At 42.4% G+C, this 19,956-nt stretch overlaps 2 protein-coding genes across 2 annotated transcripts in view; one reads left to right on the forward strand and one right to left on the reverse strand.

The window, feature by feature from the left end:
- VASH2 (vasohibin 2) overlaps positions 1 to 4,198 on the forward strand; it is a 34,713-nt gene extending 30,515 nt beyond the window's left edge. The window contains exon 7 of the mRNA XM_063391030.1: positions 1,106 to 4,198. Within this exon, the coding sequence (XP_063247100.1) occupies positions 1,106 to 1,175 (70 nt within the window). The 3' untranslated portion in view covers positions 1,176 to 4,198. The remainder of the gene's footprint in view (positions 1 to 1,105) is intronic.
- A 223-nt stretch (positions 4,199 to 4,421) lies between these two features.
- On the reverse strand, positions 4,422 to 19,928 carry ANGEL2 (angel homolog 2). Its single transcript, XM_063391029.1, has 9 exons — positions 19,703 to 19,928; positions 17,671 to 18,107; positions 15,275 to 15,528; positions 14,001 to 14,070; positions 11,851 to 12,272; positions 10,746 to 10,872; positions 10,029 to 10,089; positions 8,294 to 8,457; positions 4,422 to 5,198 (listed from the first exon to the last, which is right to left on the reverse strand). Exons 2-9 carry the CDS (start codon positions 18,098 to 18,100, stop codon positions 5,044 to 5,046), a joined length of 1,683 nt encoding a protein of 560 aa, XP_063247099.1. The 5' UTR covers positions 18,101 to 18,107; positions 19,703 to 19,928; the 3' UTR covers positions 4,422 to 5,043.
- Positions 19,929 to 19,956: the final 28 nt, after the last annotated feature.

The raw sequence follows: 19,956 nt of genomic DNA on the forward strand, positions 1-19,956 counted from the left end.
GCCCCAGCAGTGTGCCACAGGCAGGGCTGGGCTTTCCCTGGTTTCCAGCTGCCTGTGGCACTGCTGCCTGCCCTGAGCCGCTCCAGTGGGAAGGGGCTGGCAGCCTGCAGCGGGGAGATAAGCACCAGCCTGGCTGTGCAAACACAGGGGTCACATCTGCTGCAGAGTGAGCACACAGAGCTGGAAACCAGGGCTGAGGAGCTGAAAGCACTGGAGCCATGATCAGCCTCCCATTGTACTGCTGGGGCTTTAGCTGTGTTTCTGCAGGGAAGCAGACATGCTGTAGAGTACTAGAGAAATGTGTGCTTTAAACAATGTCTGTCTTTAGAAAAGCAAACAGACGGCTTAGTGTGAAAACAGCCGAGAGCCGGCAATAAGCTCTCAGATTAGACACTTCCACAGACTATAAATCAGCTGGATAGTTTTGGTTTGACAACTTTGTTGCAAGAGTTTTTCCTTTGCTTGCTAAAAAGAGAGAGACTGATAGCTCAAGGTTTTCTTTGCTTCAGGCTGTTGGGATATTTAAATGGCCTATCAGCATCCCTGTGTGTGTCATTATTCAGGTGGATGGTATCAGAATGTTGGATGCCAGGAGACTGAAGGGAGTGCACCCTGTGTTTTCTGTTTGGTGGGCTGCAGCCCTTCACACAGACCCAGCCAGGAGGAAAAGGCAGGCTGGGAGAGCCAACACGCAATGGCCATGTAAGAGGCCCTGCCTGTTTGCTCTCAGCTGTTCCAGCTTTATTCTAAGAGCTGCAGTCCTGCTCTGGGGTAGAGGACAGGTGGGGTGCCTGGTCTTAGCTACTCATTTAGGCCCTCTCTCAAGTCAGGAGGAGGGGGTGCTTCAGGCTCACATCCTGGATTCCAGCATGGCACAGCTTGTCCTTCACTGTTGTGTAGCTTCAGAGTTAACCCACAGACAGCTCTATCACAGATTTACAGGAGATTTACCAGCAGATTTACCAGGAGTGCATTTCAGATGACACCACCAGTTCTATTGAGCCCTCTGAGGCAAGCTCTTGCCCGTGTGACTGCCGTGCTCTCCACACTGCACGGCCGTGCGGGCTCCTGGTCAGCAGCGCCCTCTTCCCTCCCCTGTGCGCAGGCCGGCGGTGCTGGACAAGAAGGGAGACCTGGCTACACTCAACGAGGTGGGCTACCAGCTCCGCATCTGACACGGCCACACCTGGGCTCCAGAGGGCTTCCCGCTGCTGCCGCTGCACTTTACCTGCGCTCCCTTGGAAGGAAAAAGGAATGGGACTCTTTATTAACTTATATACTCTCACAATAAAAGTCTGACCTAGAAAATAGGGGGTAATTTTTTTTGGTGGCAGTATTTATTTCAATTTATAAAAAAGGCATCAGTGAAGAGAACCTAAAATTAGATTTGCCAGGATGAGATTTTTTTCTCTCCCATCATGTAGCAGGTGACTCCAGTGGTGTGAGTTTCTTCAAATATAATTTCCCTGTACAAGTGTTAATTGAACTTGGCCTTGTGCTGGGTGGTAGCATTGGAATAACTAATGAATCATATTCTTAGTATTAAGATGTGCTGGGGTGCAGTGCAATTAAAAAAAATCATATTCACTAAAACTCTTTAATTCAGCAATAAAAGCAAGCAGTGCAGAAGTGGCAAAAGTTTTTAAAGTATCAATATTACCTCACTAGACTTAATAGATATGCAAAACTGTCAGTATTATCATTTTCTAACTAATTTGTACTGTTTCCCAGCATTACTGGGAGTATTAAAACAGCACTGGATGTTTTACTGCCACCTGTATTATTATTTTCTGCATGTTGCCGAAAGATGTTAAGTAATAGTAATATGCAAGTGTATTCTTAAAACTGACATCTTGTTAGGCAAGATACGGGGTTTGAGGTTTTTTAAATGATGATAATTGATGAATAATGAATTTTTAAACTTTCGTAATTTTTTTTATACTTTTGTCACAAGCTTTTAGTCTTTCTGAACTACACCGCTGAAGCACAAAACATAGAGATTGCTGTTTTGTAGAGACAAGCCAGATGTCTTCTCATATATGTAGTACCTGGAATAAGGGAAAAACTGTGGGAATTGCTAACCTGAGTCTATGTGCTTTTTTCTCCACGTTTATGTGCAAATTTGAACCTTGTCTTGGAAAAGCTGAGCAGTCTCTGATGGTGATGCCTTGACACCTTGTATTAAATCAGGCACGGCAGGCTGAAGTTCTGCTGTGCTGTGCAGGGAGTTTTCCTGCATGTGTTGTAGTAACAACTGCTTAGTCAGCCTTGAATAAGGAAGTATGGCTGAAAGAGATGAAAATCAAGCTTGTCTGCTTCCTCCCTGCTCAGTTGTTTTGTTGTAAGGCTTGGCTAAGGGCCTGTGATGGACAGCAGTGTTCTCGAGTGACATGGTAAGACTCGCTGGGGTCCACCATTTGACTCAGTGAAGTTCTCTGGAAGCATTTGAGCGCTGCATTCCTGGAAATGTTTCATTAGGTGCCTAAATACAAACTGGATTATTGTACATGTCCAGCCTCTACCCTTTGTGCTGTGCTCATAGATGATGCTGCCATGGGCCTGGTGTACCTCCCCTCCTGGGCACTTACTTTTTTGGGATCTTGATGAAGATGGATGCTGTTACTGACTGACAGTAATGCTTATTCAAACGGAATGATTTAAGCTTCTAGAACACCTCTATCAGCCAGAAAATGAATGAATACAGAAGGAAAGAATTGCTTGTACACAGACCTCATTGCTCAAAAAACTGAATTTCACCTGCCTAGGACAGGAAGAAAAAGCCAAGACCCAGCAACCTTCTACAGCCAGTGAAAAGCTTTCTAATTTCTGAAATTAGGACTTCAGAAGCTCCAGAAAGAAAACTTCTCAAAAGTGAGAAGTTCACTTCTTTATCCAAGTTTACCATATCATGAACAGGAAGGCCTTTCCTATCCCTCTTTTCTCTAAACTTTTCCACTCCTGTGTTCACAGTAAGGATTTTTTTTGGTTAAGGAGTGAAGCTGAAGAGAGGGAAATACTCCTTTGGTAACAATTTTTGTGTAATTTGACATCAGCTGCAGAGTTTAGGTTTCAAACTTTGTGCTGCCCAGTGTCTTGTGACCTAAACATTTTTTTTATGACTTCTCATGGATAAAATGATGTGGAAAAAATTTTGATCAGCTGTATCCTATAGCACAATGTTACCTGATATGTTGCAAGTTTTTTCTATGAAACCATGGTTTACTTCAGCTCAAATAATGGGTGTATGTAGTTTCTACCCTTGTCCAGCACAATTTATTTTCTGTTAACTGATACTGAAGATTTTTAATGCTGTAGAGGTGTGTTGACAAATTGCTTTTGGTTCTTGTTTAAAGTTCTGGTGAAATACTCCCTTGAAACTTGCTTATGATGGAATTTGTCTTAAGTGTGGTTCAAGTGACAGCAAAGTGGTCAAATAGTATAGAAAAACATGCATGACTTTTTGGGCTTTTTCTCATAATTTGTATATGCACAGCATGAAATGTCAATAAAAGTATCATGGTAGTCTTTTTTTTATGACTTACTTGTTTTTTTGTCCTTGCTCTTAACAAGGGTTGCTACAACTGAACAATATTATTAGCTGTAACCTGGATGGACTTAGAAATCTGTTGCCTCTATCTAAGTAAGTATGCTGGCATCTGTGAGATTACTCAGGTGCTTGAAACCAGACAGCATCCAGGATTAAACATGCTGTCATCCTTAGCATCAACCTGACTGCTACCAGGTAGAGGAAAGGTCTACAAGTACCTGTGACAAAAGTAGCCCCCTCCAAATTCTCAGCAATGTAAGCTGAATGTTTTGGCAGGTGGTCATATTTTGTAATGGAACACTGAGGAACTCTTTGGTTCAAGGGGTTCTGTGGTTAGTACCACTGTACTTCCTGCATTATTCTCCAAGAACAAAGTAATTGCAGTTGTCTGCAGTCAGGGAAAGGGAACACCAATGAAAACTCCACTACTCCTTCTGGGAGACAAATGTGTCTGAAGGGTGTGGGTTTTCCAGCACTACACTGAAAGACAATTGTGTTACTTCAAAATTGGTTCTACATCCACATCCATGTGTAGTTTGACCAAGTTACAAGGTTTGTTTCCAGCCCCTCTGTTTCCTATTCAAGCAGTCTGGTGGTTTTTAAATTGTTTTGTAAACTATATTTTACACAGGATGTCTGTGAGTGCACAGTGAGAGTAAATACAAAATTTTGATCATTGGGTACCTGGGGATCTGGCATTTTTAATAACAAAATGGGAAAAACCCCACCCTGTCACCAGTTGCTCAATATGTATAAAACCTCAAGATGTCAAGGGCTAATATTTCTTTTCCTCCTATAATAGAACAATTAAGTTTCCTGTGATGTGCTCATTAAGTTTAGCTTTATTTCAGATATTTTTAAAAAGATTTCAGTGAATCCCACCTCTATTTAAGCCCTTAGAATTTTAAGCAGCAAGTTCTTAAAACACAAATATTTGCCTATATGCCTTTCTTCCTTTGAAAGTTCAATCTTGCAGCCTCTGCACTGAGGACACTGAATAAATTCCTTTGCAGAAGTGTTAAGATGGAAGTGTCCACAGAGAGCACATTTGTAGTAAAACATTATTTTCAACTCATTATAAAATGCTGCAGGCACACAAACACATTCCCCTTTGCTTGAAGAAACACACAGTTCTCAGAATAGTCCCTTTTACTGTGATTTACAATAAAAATCATTTACAACATATCCATGAAAAATAATGCCATTTTGAGCCTGGCACAGATGTTGTCCTTTATCAAAGAGGAAGCTAATGTAAAATCTTCTCTTTTTCTCCCTAAAAGACTTCATAAAGTAAATGAAAGAGCTTTGTTTTTTTTAAAAAAAGGAAATTCCCTTTAAAAAGTCTACTTTACACAACACTAACAAATCAGCATGCAGGCAAGCTTACTTGAACTGGACCAGCAGTGCTTGAATTAACCTTTAAAAAAATAATAATAATCATCCCATGAAGAAAGAAGGTAAAGGGAACTTTACCTACACCAAAAGTCCTTTGGATATTACCGTTCAATCAGCCTGAACTCTGCTAGCAGTGGCAGGTGGTCAGAAGAGTTTTTTTCATTGGGAAGGCCATTAACAGTCCAAAGGTCTTTCTCTGTTAGAAGTGCCAACCTGCCAAGAAGTTTCAGACCTCCACAAAAAGGATCCTCTGCTCCTGTTAGAATAAACAAACCAAAAGGAAATGTTCATCAGTGTGAGCTAAATATCACACGTTCATACAGATGTAGAAGGAAGAAAACAGTATGGCAGCAATAATCCAAAGTTGTTACTGTTCCATGCAAAAATCACCAAATGAGACAGTTCAGAAACTCTTTTATGACTCAGAGCAGAGTTTCATCAGTGGAGCTCAAAGTATTCAGGACACTATTTTGCGGAGGGTGAAATAGAAGTAAAAAGGAAAATGCATTTATTTGTTCATTGTAACTTCCCTGAAAAAGCTTCATATAATCCAGTCCATTACTTTAGACAACAGCATTGCTAAACAGAGCTGACACATGTAAAGGTAAGTATCTTTTTAGAGATACTGGTTCACATAACATTTTATTTCTGTATGCTCAAGCACACAGTTCCCCAGCAGGCAGGTCATACAGACACTTTTGCTCACAAGGACAAAGATATTCTAGCTTTCTATTCCCTTTCTACCTGTTCTTCATAAGAAGGGGATCTCCCTTATCTCCTGCTGCCTATTCCTATAACTACCTAAGAAACCCACTCCTCTCTCCTTCCCCAGACGAAACACCACACTGCTCATGCACGAGTGGAACGTGACTCGAACCTTCCAATTACCACACAATTACATAGAGTGGTTTGGGTTGGAAGGGATCTTAGGGACCAGCTAGTTCCAACCCCCTTGCCATGGGCAAGGGACACTTTCCATTAGACCAGGTTGCTGAGAGCTCCATCCACTCTGACCTTGGACACTTCCAGGGATGGGGCAACACTGGTCCCAATATTGACCCCTGAGGAATGGCACCTGTCTCCACCATTGATCCATTGACGGCAACTCTTTGTTTCCAGCCAATTCATGGAGTAGTGCAGCCACCAAATCCACCTCTCCAGCTGTTGGGCAGGACCGTGTCAAACGCCTTGCACAAGTCCAGGTAGATGGCATCAGTTGTTCTTCCCTTTTCCACAATTGCTGTAACCCTGCTGCTGAAGGCCACTAGATTTGTCAGGCACAGTGTGCCCATCGTCATAGAGCAACCAGTTTTTTCAGGTGGAGAAACTTCACTGGGATCCTTCCATGATGGGTAAAATTTAGATTTCCTGAGCTATGTATTCAAGTTAGACAACTACTCAGCAACCCTACCTATTGCTTTCAGAGTGCAGAGATGATACTGGGCAAGTGAGTGCTTTCAGAACCAGCACTGAAACTGCAGCTGTAACTTTTGACAGAAATACTTTCTGGGTGAAAAGTCTCAGCAAATTCAGAACTTCCTGGCTGAACCTGGTACTGGCTTCCCACGAAATACTGTAAAGGACTATCCAGAAACTGAACTCCTCAGAGAGTTCAACAGCTTCACCCTTTGCCATCTGCCAGCTTTCCAGACCTTTAGCAACCCAGCAGCTGTTTGCTGCTCTAAAGAAAAGCTTTTTTACTGCAAAGATCTCTTGGTGGCTCCAGAGCACACATCCACCTGGTCCTGAGACAAATTTATCCTTTGGGACAGCACCTGCATACGTACAAAGGAGCAGTCTGCCCACAGAGAGCTTGCTCTGCATGCAGTGGTTAGTGTCGCTCAGAACACTCAGCAAAATTGTGCCCTGCAGGACTGAGGTAGATACCAAACCCTGATTACAGGAAATCCTGAATACAAAACCAAATGTTTGACTAAACATGACAGAATAAAGCATGAATATTTTAAAATAAAACCCTTTAAATGGAAAAAAACCCAATCAGTGAGCCTAGACCATGTTTAAAATTCACTTGTAGAGACTTTGGCAACTTAAAATACAGAGGCCCAGGTCATTAGAAAACTGAAAATACAAACTGTGACTTAATTTCTAAGAGCTCATGAATAAAAACGATACTAGTTTAAAGGAGCTGGAATATTCAAGTTTGGTTCAATTGTGTGCTCTGATGTGGGAACAATCTATTTGAAAAACAAGTGCAAAAAGAAAAAAGTGCTGTATCTCTGCTGGGGCATTGATGGTGGAAAAAATATATCAGCAGGTGAATTAGGATTGAATTTTGTGCAGGGATGCACTCTGCAATCACACAGCACTCTGTTAAATCACATGGCATTCAGATGTCATTTAAATCCTTCCCATGTCGTGGTTTTCCAGTCAAAGCTTTTGTATTTGCCATTTTACATTAAGGTAGCATTTACTGTTCATGTTATGACAAATGAGACTTTTGTGAATTGACTCAATGAATTTTAACAATCTAGTCTCAAGTTACAAGAGATGAGGGTGGTGTTTTCATTCCACATACTGAAAACAATGTTAATTTATAAAAGTCAGTTGCACTCTACAGCAGGAGCAGGAATGGAATCCAGGTTTCTTTGCTCCAAGTTCTGCAGAGACATTTATGTGCTAGCACTGCACTGATGTTTGCTGATGGCATAAAACACAGAACTGGTGAGGGCACGGAAAGCAAACTGCTCAGAGGCACCCACGGAACGAGTCCCAGAGCAGCAAAGCACGGAGAAACACTGGGATACCCATCAAGAAATTCCCACAGAGGTACCGCGACTTTCTTGCACCATCTGGTGACTTGTAGCTGCAACTGCAAACCGGAGAGTGACAGCTGGGCCTGTGCCAGTGACCGTGCTCAGAGCAAAGGCCAGGAGCCTGTTACTTGGCAGAAATGACTGCAAGACAAGCCGAGAAGTAAATTGCCAGGAAACAGCTCGTTTATCAGTTTTAATGCACATCATAAACTGCTGTTCCCCATTGAGTTGATCAGACAATTGGGAATACTGCCTTGCTGTAGGTCTGGCCTGCATCAATGACAGCAGTGTTTCTCTGGTGCCACTTCCACTGCAGCTTTCCTGCACCTCCAGCTTGTCTCCATGCTGAGACAGGAGCTACAGAAATGCTCAGTCAGATGAAAAGGTTTGCCCTTTGTGGCACTACAAGTCCAGCTGTGGTGAGTGACAAGGCCAGCCACATTTCTCACGTGGCAGCTGACAATTCAAACTACTACTACAAGCCTCTGAGGTACTTCACGTGGATGAAATTACCATTACAAGAGTAAACAAAGAATTTTCTTTAGCATTTATGAAAATTAAAAGTTTCTTTCTTTACCTGGCTGGGCAGCAGTATCATCATTTGCTGCAGAGTAGAAAATATAATCCACGGTGACAGCACTTCGGGAATGACAAGTTGTCACTTCTGGTATCCCAGTTTCAGGGAAATAGTGAGAATAGACTGAGGACAATTTAAAATGGTGCCGCAATTTTGAAGACAACCTAAAGAGACATCAAAGAAAAGAATTTTATTTTCTTGCATTACCAAGGAGGAATAAGCAATGAAGAAATACCAAATAGTTCCTGGTTACAAACAAAATGAATTATCTGGATATGCAAACTAGGGTTTCTCTCCTGCAAGCCATCCCATGGCCTTTTGTGTGAGAGGCCTAAAACTCTGAAGGCAAAATGCAGGCAGCATTCTCAAGTAGAAGAGCTGATCAGAACTGGCTTAGTTGACACTTTAATTATAGACAGCTTTCAACTCCATATTCATTCTGTAAGCATTCATATGTCCCCTTTCAGCAATCTTCCCCTGACACACAGGCAGAAATGTCTGTGAAAGCAGCTCATATGAAAGCAACAAAACACAAACTCATCTAACCAGGCCCTTCAGCATAAAGAGAAATTCAGATTTTTAGAGATTTTTTTCCTCCCCCAAGCTAGAGGTATCAAGCTTCCAAGTTAGGCTATGCTTATGTCTTTCTTCCACTCAGGCTCCCATTTTCTGTCTCCCCATCATTTGTCTATTCCTCTTCAGTTCAGCCCATCTTGTCTCACCTGTCTTTCAATCTTGAAAGCAAACTGCAAAACTGCACCTTTCAGCAAAAGAACTCTTGTCTCTCAGACATTTGCTTCCATCATCTCTGCAAATCATCCATTCCTCAGCTGTACCTGCCTCATCTGGCACTTTAAACCTGGGCTGCAATGTATTCTATAGTTGAAACCCAAGCAATTAAAAAAAAAATCAGCATGTTACATTGCCTGATTCAGAGCAGAGAAAAACATGCCAGTTGGTACAACACAGACAAGTAGTAATTTTGGTAAATGCAAATATATTCTTGCTTTCAAAAAGCAGTTACATTTTTCTCCTCAGCATTCCAGCCATGGCTCCCTCCTTCTGAGTGAAAATTGTACTAACAAATCCATAATACCTGTTATTTCTCAGACTCAGGGAACTTAAATTCTCCCACAGAACTCATGACAAGGAAGATTTTATGACCTTTCCAGCTCCATTTCCTCTTTCATCCCAGTTTCACACTGTATTATAGGATTTTACTACATCCATAAACCAGTGTATGAAAAAGAATAAAATGACAGAGAAGTGCCAATACTTTAGCAGCTGGACAACACTCGTCTATTTTTTCCTCTCCCTCTTTTAAAAACATGGCTTCTGCAACTGGACTGAAGTTCACATGTTTCTTGCAATGTCCCAACAGAGGATGATGTTCTGTTTATGTCAAGAAGTGACAAAAAATGCCAGAAGCATTCTTTTAATAAGCAGACAGAAAGTACCCTCTAAGCAGCACTGACACCTCAGCCCTGCATTCTGAAAAAATATCTGCAAGTTCCTGAAAGGACACATATATTCCATTATTGCCAGCTCTAGTCTTTTGCTGTCTGATCAGCCTTTTCATGTTTAAATGAACAATGATGTTTTTTGCCAAAAGGGCAGACTGGGTTGGGTGATCATCAGGTATCCACAGCTGGAATCAGATATAAATTTGGTCTAAAACCAGAACCAACCCCCAAGTAACCAGCCAAGGGCTTCCATATTTTCCCCCAATACATACTTTTCAGATGCTATTGCAATCTCCTGAGTGTTGTCTGGTTTTGCTGCTTTCATTTTTTCTTCTGCAATATAAAAATAAATTCAATTTATATTTTAAACAGAATATGAGTGAGACCACTACTGAAGAGCTACAGGAAAAAAATGATCTTTGAGTATGCTTATTTTTTGCAGCAGGCAAGATACAATTCACCAAGCTGTATTAAATTCTCCTGTTCCACTAGTAACATCCCCTCTGAAGACTCTGCTATATTATGTCTCATTCACTTCAAATTACTTTTTCTGTCAAAGAAAAAAATAGTGGATGAAGGCTGTAGCCATACTCAGTGAGGAATCACTTGCTTTTCCCCACTGTTCCATGAAGTGCCAACACTCTAATTCATAAACACTGAGGCAGAATGCAGGTTCACACTATGTCCATGTGCTGCATTCCGTCACCTCCCTCCTCCCAGTCACAGCACAGCTGGCTTTCAGGATGCAAACACAGGAGTTTAAACATTATACACCAACTCCTGAAGGGAAATTTCTAGCTGTTATCTTGTAAAGATTAAAATTTGCAAAGTTTATGTGAATAAATCCCTTTACACTTTAATGAGCCCAACAAGGAAGTTTTGTAAGCTCAAGATTGTTTTTCCCCCACTAAAACAGAACATATGGTTTTCAGTACTACTGAATGATACTTTCAAAGGCTCACAAAAATGAATTAATCAAAAAAACTGACCTGCATTTTTTTCCTTTTGTTGCTGTTTGATTTCATACACACAGTTTTGTGAAATACCTAATTTTTTTGGCCAAATTGGAATAGATAAGATTCTTTGTCCCCTTGGAAACTGTTCTTGTCCAGAGACCTGAGAAAGACAAAACAAGCTTTTCTCAGACAGAAATCTGATTTTAAAAACAAACAAACAAACAAAAACAAACCACCAAACAAACCTGAAATAAGTGGACATTTTTGTAAAGTTTAAAGAAAAAGGCCCAGCCCCTTAGAATAATTCTTTTATAATGAGTCAAATCCCTGTAAAAGTAACACTCTTTATGTACATCCACTCTGTTTATCCTTAGCAAGTTCTTTGCAGGTACCAAATTTTTCCAGGTGGTTCTTGTGACACTGAGACACTTCCAAGGACACTTTTAGCAATGACAGCACTGGCTCAGCATACAGAGCTACCCAGCACAGCTTCAGGATGCTGTTCCTTCTGGGAGCAAGTCAAGTCAAATGGGGGCTTGAATCAAGTCCTCACTAGCAAAGAACACCCAGCAGGGCTATTTTTGTTGTTATGTTTTCTCATTTTATGTAGTTCAGTCACTCCTGTTACATAGCATGTGACACATCCAACAGCTGCATACAAGTGCTCACAACAAGACATCTCTTAACACAAAACAGTTGAGGTTGAGCATCTATTTGCAGCTTTGCTTTTACAATTATGTATGTAGTCACCAAGTTTATCTACAGTAAGTCACCTTCCCACAGAGCACACAGTAGGTTTTCGATTAAGTGGTTGTTTTATCCTACTTAAAAGACTGGGACACTTAAACACAGTGATAAAATCATCCAAACACAGTGATGCAATCATCCTGTGGCTTCACTACATTTCAGGAATGATTGTTGGTGAGTTTTTCCTTTCAGAATGCTGCGAGAGGATTCAATATTCCCTAAGGCACAGCTAATATATCCAAGCTTATTTAACTGCAGTAACTTTTGCTTTGCAGGCTGCAGAGAGGCACTAAGAGAGTCCCTGCAATTGAAACAATCACACCACCACTCAAATATTTCTCTTTAATCAGCATTAACCATTTTTTGGTGAGAAGTGAGAAGCAGAGCCTACCTTCCCTATAGCAAGTCCTTCGTAATTTAACTTTCCTTCCTTTATAAATCTGTACAGCGGGGAGCCAGGAACAGAATTGAAGTCCCCACAGATGATAATTGGGCAGAAGGAGCCATCCTTCTGAGGGGCAACACTGGCAATCTCTGCCAGGAGCATTGCAAGCTGGGTCAGTTTGATGTCCCCTCTCCTTGGGTTGTACAGCAGGTGTGTATTGGCAATACAGATGGCAGCACTGGCTTTACAGTGAAATCTGGGCTGCAGCAACAACACCAGTCCAACGTTGTCCCTGTCCAAGAGTGGGATATCACGGCGAAAAAATTCCACAGGGTTTGAGGAAATCAGGCTAAATTTGGAAGTTTTGAAGCAAATGGCACAGCCATCAGGTTTTCTGCCTGTCCTCATTTTATACTCACAGTGATACCCTGCAAGGAAGGCAATTAAGAACGTAAAATACTATTTTATCAATAGAGATTTTAAAACAATAAAAATCAGAAAATCTCATGCTGCTTTTCTCACATGACAGTGAAATCCCCAGTCTGAAGTACCAAGGTCTGTATGGACTCCACACAGACTCTCATGTGCACTTTTCTTTCTGCCCTAGTCTGAGCTGAAGGGAGGCAGGACAGGAAGCCTGGTCCAATACCTTTTGCAATGTGTAAACATCTGCCTACTCTAAGATACCAGTCATGTTCTTATCTCCTCACCTGCAAAAAACCCCAAAACAAAACAACAAAGAAACCCCCACAAGGCACATAAAAGTAGGCTTGTGCATTGAAGGTTTTTATGGATGTTACAAAAATCGTTTAGGAGTAATACTAGTGAAGCATCACCAATCAAAAGCCTTAATCTCACTAACAATGTCTAAAATGATTCATGGAACAAAGGTCTCAAACATATTTACATAATTATGCCATTATCCAGTGAGCAGCAAGTGACATGCTTTCACCAAGGAAACAGAGACACTTATCAAATGACAGCACTGGAGTTCAAACAAGTCTATCTAGAAACAGTGATTTGCCAATTTCTTTGTTTTATGAGATGATAGAAGATTTAAACAAGACCTGATCTATGTAAGGCAAAAAAAATAGATCTTGAAACAGTATCTAGTTTTTGCTATTTTTAAATGTTCTCTGCCCTGCCCAGACCATATGAATTCATGAAGTACAGCCTTAGTGAAGTAGTGAGCTCACACCAGTGTTGGAACAGGGGATTCTCATTCCCCTCTCCTAGATTGAGGCCATATTGTTCCTGCCACTTGTTGTGGCACTTACTGCTAAATCAGTAAGCCAACAGAAAACTAACCCAGAAAAATAAAATTATTCTGGACAGTATTCTGTTGGACTGGTGGATTTCAGTAGTGAGTGCCAGAACTGGCCCAGGATAAGGGGCAGGACACACATCTGGAGCTAGGGATGGGAAAGGAAGAGCTAAAGCAAGCTCCAGATCCTCCTGTACAGTAGCTACAAGCTCACTTGCCCCCAGAAGCCTGGCCTGACAGTGTTGTTTCACATTTCAAGTGGATTTCAGTCAGTATTGCCATTAACTCCCTTCTTTGCAAACACTCAATTCTGGGAGCTAGACTACCTCAACTGACCAAAAAAGAAAAAAGTATCAGTCCAGTGTTCCTCCTTTACCATGTCCTCCTGGCATCACACAAGAACCAGTGCCAGGATGGAAGCAGGGCCCTGGGACTGGAAGGTGGTGCAGGGCACAGAGGATTTAGATCAGTTTAAACCACCATGCAATCAACCCTTAGCAACATGTTCCTTCCACAAAATCACATGAGGGATAAGTGACAAGACAGTCTATTCAGACTGACTGGCAGCACTTGTATAAAAACCTAATGAATATATATTGACCATGGAGAACATTTAATGCTGATATTTAGAAGGTTTCAAGGCAGAAAAAACATGCCCTTGAAGAGCTACCCAACAGAAACCTTGGTAAAAAAGATTAAGATAGTTTGGGGAAAGCACTTGATGAATTTATAAAAAAGGATACACAACATTGTTGCATGTGATGGCAAAAGACTTGATTCTATATCCATGGGAGGGTTTTTTTTGAAGAAACTAGTACAGAGTTCCCAAAGGGTAACAAGTTACCCTTGCAGGGGAGAAGACCATGTATTGGCCCTAAGAGTTTCATCATACCCAGGGATTCCAAACTTGACTTGATCTCTGTTCTGTAATGGTCTTCTTGGACTTCTTGTAAGCAGAGCACCTAAGGCAAAGGTTTACAATTAAAATATATTAGTAAGTACATCAAAATGTTACAGCGTATCTCTGTTGGCCAGTCTGTACATTAAAAAACAAACTCAGAAGATTTTTGACTCCATAATCCCACAATAGAATTCACTCTTCTACAGAAAATGATTATGAATAAGGCCCCAATTCCTCCCATTCTTTTACAGACAGACATTTTCAGAGGTGAGATTAAATTCAATCAAAATAGTAACTTGCTATTCTAGCAGTTCAGGGAAAGGCTCAGGGAGAAGGGATGAAGAAGCAAATGGTGTACTACAGGGTGGAAAACAGGCTTCTGTGTTACAAGAGCCTGAACCAAAGATCAAACTCAAAATATTCATTTAAGAGAGTTCACAGAATCACAAAATATTTTGAGTTGGAATGGACCCACAAGAACCACTGAGTCCAACTCCAGCTGTGAGCATCTCTGAGCCTTCCCCCAGCACGCTGCAGTAACAGATTTACAACACCACTGGGATAAAGGACTGAGTTCCCAAAGGGGAACAAGTTACCCCTGTTTGCTGAACTGCAGCAACACATTCCACTTGCCCAGCTGACATTAGCTCATTCAAGGTCTCAAGGGAGAGTCAATTCTCAAGCAACACTCCGAAATCTCTACCTCACTTAAAGTTACAGTTCCAACCAATTGAAGAGTTAAAAATCTATGTCCTTGAGCAAGAAATTTCTCTGTGGAAAGGGCACCTGCATCCACCAGGGTGTGACAGCAGCTGCTCCTCTCAGAAAGCTATCTGAGGTATCTCATTGTAAAGATATACAAATACAGGATATATAGATTTATTAGGAAGACAAGGAAGAGCTTGAAGGGGACTTTAATTTCCAGATTCATGGCTATGTACTAACATAACTGCATTTTTCAAATGGTACAAGGTTGTTTTTCTGTGGCTTCCCAATACAACTACTTTTTTCAGTACCATTTTCTGACACAAACAGGATGGATTCTATCACTGAACTTTTGTTGGTCTGAACAACGATTGGAGCAACATTTTACTGACTTGACTTCCTGATTAAGACTTACAATAATTTATGTGTCCTCAAAACCAAACAAACTCTACAGACAACCAAAACCACAGCAGTGTTTCTTCAGACCCCAGTACAGAGTAGCAGAATTTGCTACTTCAGTTTATCATTAAGAAGTATCCACATGCTCATTTGCTACTCACATCTGCATCCAGCTCTTTGATTTCTTGTAGGATGTTGGGAAATCTGTATGTCCAGAACAGCAGTCGCTGCCTGCAGTGTTTGTACAGGTGAGAGTTGCCTTCCAACAAATTCTGTGAGAGAATATTGTAGGACATGACTGTGAAATCAAATGTTGCTTCACTTCCTGTACTGCTTTGGTCAGATCCTTTATTTTTAGCGATTTTCATTGTTTTACTCTGCTGACAGAAATATTCCCAGTGTCTTTTGATGGTTCCTGTTAAAAGCACATGAAGCAGAAAAAAGTTATGTTATAGACTATATGACTTCTTACTGCTCTTGGAAATCATTCTACTGACAACTATCTGTCTTTCAAATCTCTTAAATAATTCTAAAAGCATACTCAATTAGCAGTGATTCAGAACCTCTGTTTAAGATGGATTTTACATAAAAATCAGTAAAAAAAAATCAAACAAAAACTCCCAGCCTCAAAACAAACAGCACAAAAACATTATAGGCCCTGGATTCCAACAGTTTTGAAAGTGGGGAACTGGCATGTTCTAAGGAGATTGCTGCAATCAGACTACACCCCCTGCTCCTGGAGAAGGGCTGCCAAACTTGTGAGCCAAATCCAGTCTGTTGAGAGTCTTACACTGCCCTGTGCCACTGCCTCCTCAGCAGAGATGGTGCATGCCAGTCTGGGATACACTCCTTAGGGCAGCACATGGGCACTTTGTTATCTCTCTATCCATGACCAACAAAGGGTTAGGAATCCACTGGTCACCTCTAGCCTGCATGCAGTCTGTAAAACTCAGCCATAAGCTGCAACAGGGTCTACTACAGGAGTCCCAAATCAAATAATGAACCCAGTTTTCCTCAGTGAGTTGAGATATCAAGAAATTATTAAGGCTCAGAATTGCCACTTCCTTCACCTTTCTGCCATTTTTAATTTCATACTCACTATTAGTAGGAAAATTCATAACAACATCTTTGTCCATCATTAAGTATCCAATTACTTTTTAAGCATTTTTTTCCACTTAAAAACTCACAAAGATGCTTTTCACCCTTTATGTCTGACCTCATCTGGGAGTTACCAGGTCCAGTCACCTGTGCTAACAGCCAGTGGCAGAGTGCAGCTATAGCTGTCACCTCCTGTCCTATTTGGGTAGTAATTTTCATTGCTGTGCTTAGATTATTCAGGACTTTACAGTGTTTGCAGTGAATACAGCAAGGCTTTAAGTTCTGTTTCTGTGGTGGGAGAGAAGCCACACTGCTCCTCAGCAGGAATCTTTAATTAGCATCACCTTACAGAGGGTGACTGGCAAGGACCACAGTGCCAAGCACGCTCTCAGATAAAGGTATGTCAAGCAGGGTTAAGAGAGGGCTCAGTAATTAAGGCATGAAGCAAAGTCCCTTCTTTTGGCTCCCAAAGATGGATATGATGTTTTTAAGCCTTATGAGTATTTGAGTCCGAAAATCCCTTTGGGATGCTGATAGCATCTACTGCCCTTTTTAGTCATAATACAATTTCCAGTTTATTTTGCTAAGGAAGTGATTTATGCAAGAGGGCAACAGTTTTGACTGTGTCCCTGTATTTGTCTCACAGCAGACAAAACTGTAACCATACACAAGACTCGGTAAAATATTTGGATACTATGTACAAGATTGTATCTGTATTAAGCTAACACAGACACTTTGAAGTTTGGTGGAAGTTTGTCACTGAGCCCAGCAGACAACTCTGCACTTCTTCCTGCATTTATCTGGGTAAGCACACGTGCTGCTTGCTTTGTCAGAGGTGATCTGACACAGAACTTGCTAACATGCCAGTGGCAGAATACAGCTGTGAGAACAAAATCACACAATCACACTGGCAGCAAGCACCATTAAAACCCCCAGTCCATTAATTCTCAGTTTTCTAGGTCACGAATAACTCAACTGGTCTGCAAAGAAACCAGTTCAGGTCCAGTAGGGTTTATGAGCTCAGGTAGAGCAGAAGAAATGAAGCTATACAATTGCCAGCCCAGCCCTACAGCAAGTCAGCCAAATCTTTTTGCTTTTTAGAGCTTCCAAGTTAATAGACATGGCTTGGTGACAGAGACATGAGAGAAGGTTGTCTAAACATTCTTGGTTGTCTAAACCAAGCTCAGGACGCCCCAGGCTGGGCAATCCCTCACACAGCTGACTGTGTTCTACTGCCAAGTGCAGTGAACCTAGTTCTGGTAGACTGATAGCACAAAACACAAGTTTTCAGACCAAACAGCATTACAAAACTGGACCATTTTTAAGACATGTTTTCCTGAGAGGGGTGCCAAGAAAAACAGTAATTCAAAAGAAGCAGGCACTACTGCTAACTCTTAACTAATTTGGTGTATTTAGCATTACAAATAAACATAGAAAATGAGCAAAGAGCATCTTCTACCTTTCTTGCTGCCATGTTTTTCTTCATTCTGTGCTCCAGAAAGACAAGATACTTCCTTCTGATTAGACAAGTTTGTTTCTTGTTCAGGAGTTGAAGTATCATCCTGGCCACTGAGTCTTCTCTTCTTTGTCAATGGTTCTTCTCCCTCAGATTTCATACTGGGGCTGGGGAGGTGAAAGCAACAACTTTGTGTGTAGTTATCCAGATGCCAATTAGAATTCTGAAATTGTCTCCAAGGTCCAAAAAATGGAGGGAATCTCCAGTTTGCTGAAAAATCAGCTGGAATAGGGAGTGGAAAGGAGGCCCAGGGAGGATAGTGTCCGGCCCATCTCATACAGCTGGAAACTGGGCTGTTGAAGGCGAGTATCTGGGAGCCATTCCAGTGGGTGATCCAGTCTCTGCCCAGCCTCTGCACATGGCGGGGCAGCATGGAGTGTCTACCAAAAAAGCACAAGTTTCATTACTGGAACAAATACATCTGCCCATAGAAAGCTGTGGAGGCAAAGTCATCCTGGTATTTCCCTATAGGTTAATGCATACAAGATGTTCAAACACTTATAAACCAGGCACTTAAATGTTTATCTAAATAATATGCAAAATGGGATTTTGCATCCTCTTCCCCTCCCCTCAGATTTACAAGTGTCATTTAGTGTCCAAACCCTATCCATCTCAGTAACTATTTACAATTTATTTTCTGCTTTGTTCAATTCAAGTGTCAGATCTTTCAAGTGCTCAGAGGAATGACCTTTACAAAAGGCCATTTTTGCATGCTGCATTAACTTTATCATAAGGCTATTTGTATGGAATAAGAAGACCACTTTCCTGCAAGCAGGCAGAACTTTGTTTGGAAAGCCACTGATTTGGCTCAAATCCCAGTGCCAACACAACAGGGAAATAAAGGTACTAAGTCTCGAGACGTCACTAGCACCAGCCTAAGATTAATTCTGTATTCTTATTTCTTTTCCAGGAGAGCAAACCACAGCTCAGCAACTAAAGCCATGAAAAAAGGTGGGTTTTTTTCCTTTTTTTTTTTTTTCCATTAGAAGAAGAAATAAATCTCTCAACAAAATCACGGGAAGGAAGGCTGTATGACAATAATATCTCAGCTTCCTCACTGTTTAAATAAGGTGTATTTTAAGCTTATAAGCAAAAGATAACAAATCGTATGGCTGAAGTTTCACTAAGTGAGAACGCTCCAGCTGCCATTCAGCTGAGAAAATACGCTGAAATACAGAATCACCGAATCACAGAACACGCTGAGTTGGAAGGGACCCACAAGGACCATGGAGTCCAATCCCTGGCCCCGCACAGGACACCCCAGGAGTCACACCCTGTGCCTGAGAGCACTGTCCAAAGGCTCCCAGAGCTGTCAGGCTGCCTGGTGCTGTGACCGCTTCCCTGGGGAACTGTTCCAGTGCCCAGCCACCCTCTGGGTGAAGAACCTTTTCTAATATTGAGCCTAAACTTGCCCTGACATAACTTCAGGCCATTCCCTCGGGTCCTGTCACTGGGGACCGCAGAAAAGTGATCAGTGTCTGCCCCTTCTCTTCCCTTCATAAGGAAGTTGTGGACTGCCATGAGGTCTCCCTGTCTCCTCCAGACTGAAAATTACCTCGGTTGCTCCTCACACAGATTCCTCTCAAGGCCGTTCACCATCCTCACTGCCCTCCTTTGGACACCCCCTAATGGCTAATACACCTTCCAGCAAAACCCTGAGCTCGTTTTGGACGAGCTTGTCCTGAAATAACCCTTTTCCGGCACAGCGCACCAGGCACAGTCCGGCAGACACAAAAACAAAACACTCCCCCGCACACCACAGCATTACTAGGGAGCAAATAGAGGCATCGCTCCTTTACAAAACCCCCCTGAAACACTTGCTTTGCAGAAAAGCCCTAAGAAACTGTTCTTTCCTAAAGCCCCGGCCCCGCAGCCCCCAGCCCGGCAGCAGAACGCCCCACGCCGCTCTCTTTTACCGCGGCCCCGCTCGGCCTAATGGCGGCCATTTAACACCAGCGCGCCCAGCCCCGCTTACCTCCGGGCGGGCCCGGGCCCCGCACCCGGCCCCGCGCAGCCCCCGACGGGGTCAGCCCAGGGCAGCGCCAGCTCCGGCCGCCGCGCTCCGGCCGCCCCGCCACCGCCGCCTCAGAGCCCGCACGGGCTGCGGCCGCGCCGCGCCCTCCCGCTCGCTCCTGGGACTTGTAGTCCGAGAGCCGGGCCCGCGGCCATGTTTAGTGCGGGCAGCCGAGGCCCAGGCCCGGCCGCCATCTCGGCCCCGGGCGGGCGGCC

The sequence above is a fragment of the Prinia subflava genome, chromosome 2, assembly GCF_021018805.1.
Source record: "Prinia subflava isolate CZ2003 ecotype Zambia chromosome 2, Cam_Psub_1.2, whole genome shotgun sequence".
NCBI classification, from domain to species: domain Eukaryota; kingdom Metazoa; phylum Chordata; class Aves; order Passeriformes; family Cisticolidae; genus Prinia; species Prinia subflava.

Coding starts and splice junctions, on each gene's coding strand:
- ANGEL2 (XM_063391029.1), bottom strand. CDS start 18,100: ATGCTGCCCCGCCATGTGCAGAGGCTGGGCAGAGACTGGATCACCCAC. Junction 14,071..15,274: donor TCAAAGAGCTGGATGCAGAT/GTGAGTAGCAAA, acceptor CCTTTGCCTTAG/GTGCTCTGCTTACAAGAAGT. Junction 8,458..10,028: donor ATTGCAATAGCATCTGAAAA/GTATGTATTGGG, acceptor ATGTCTCTTTAG/GTTGTCTTCAAAATTGCGGC.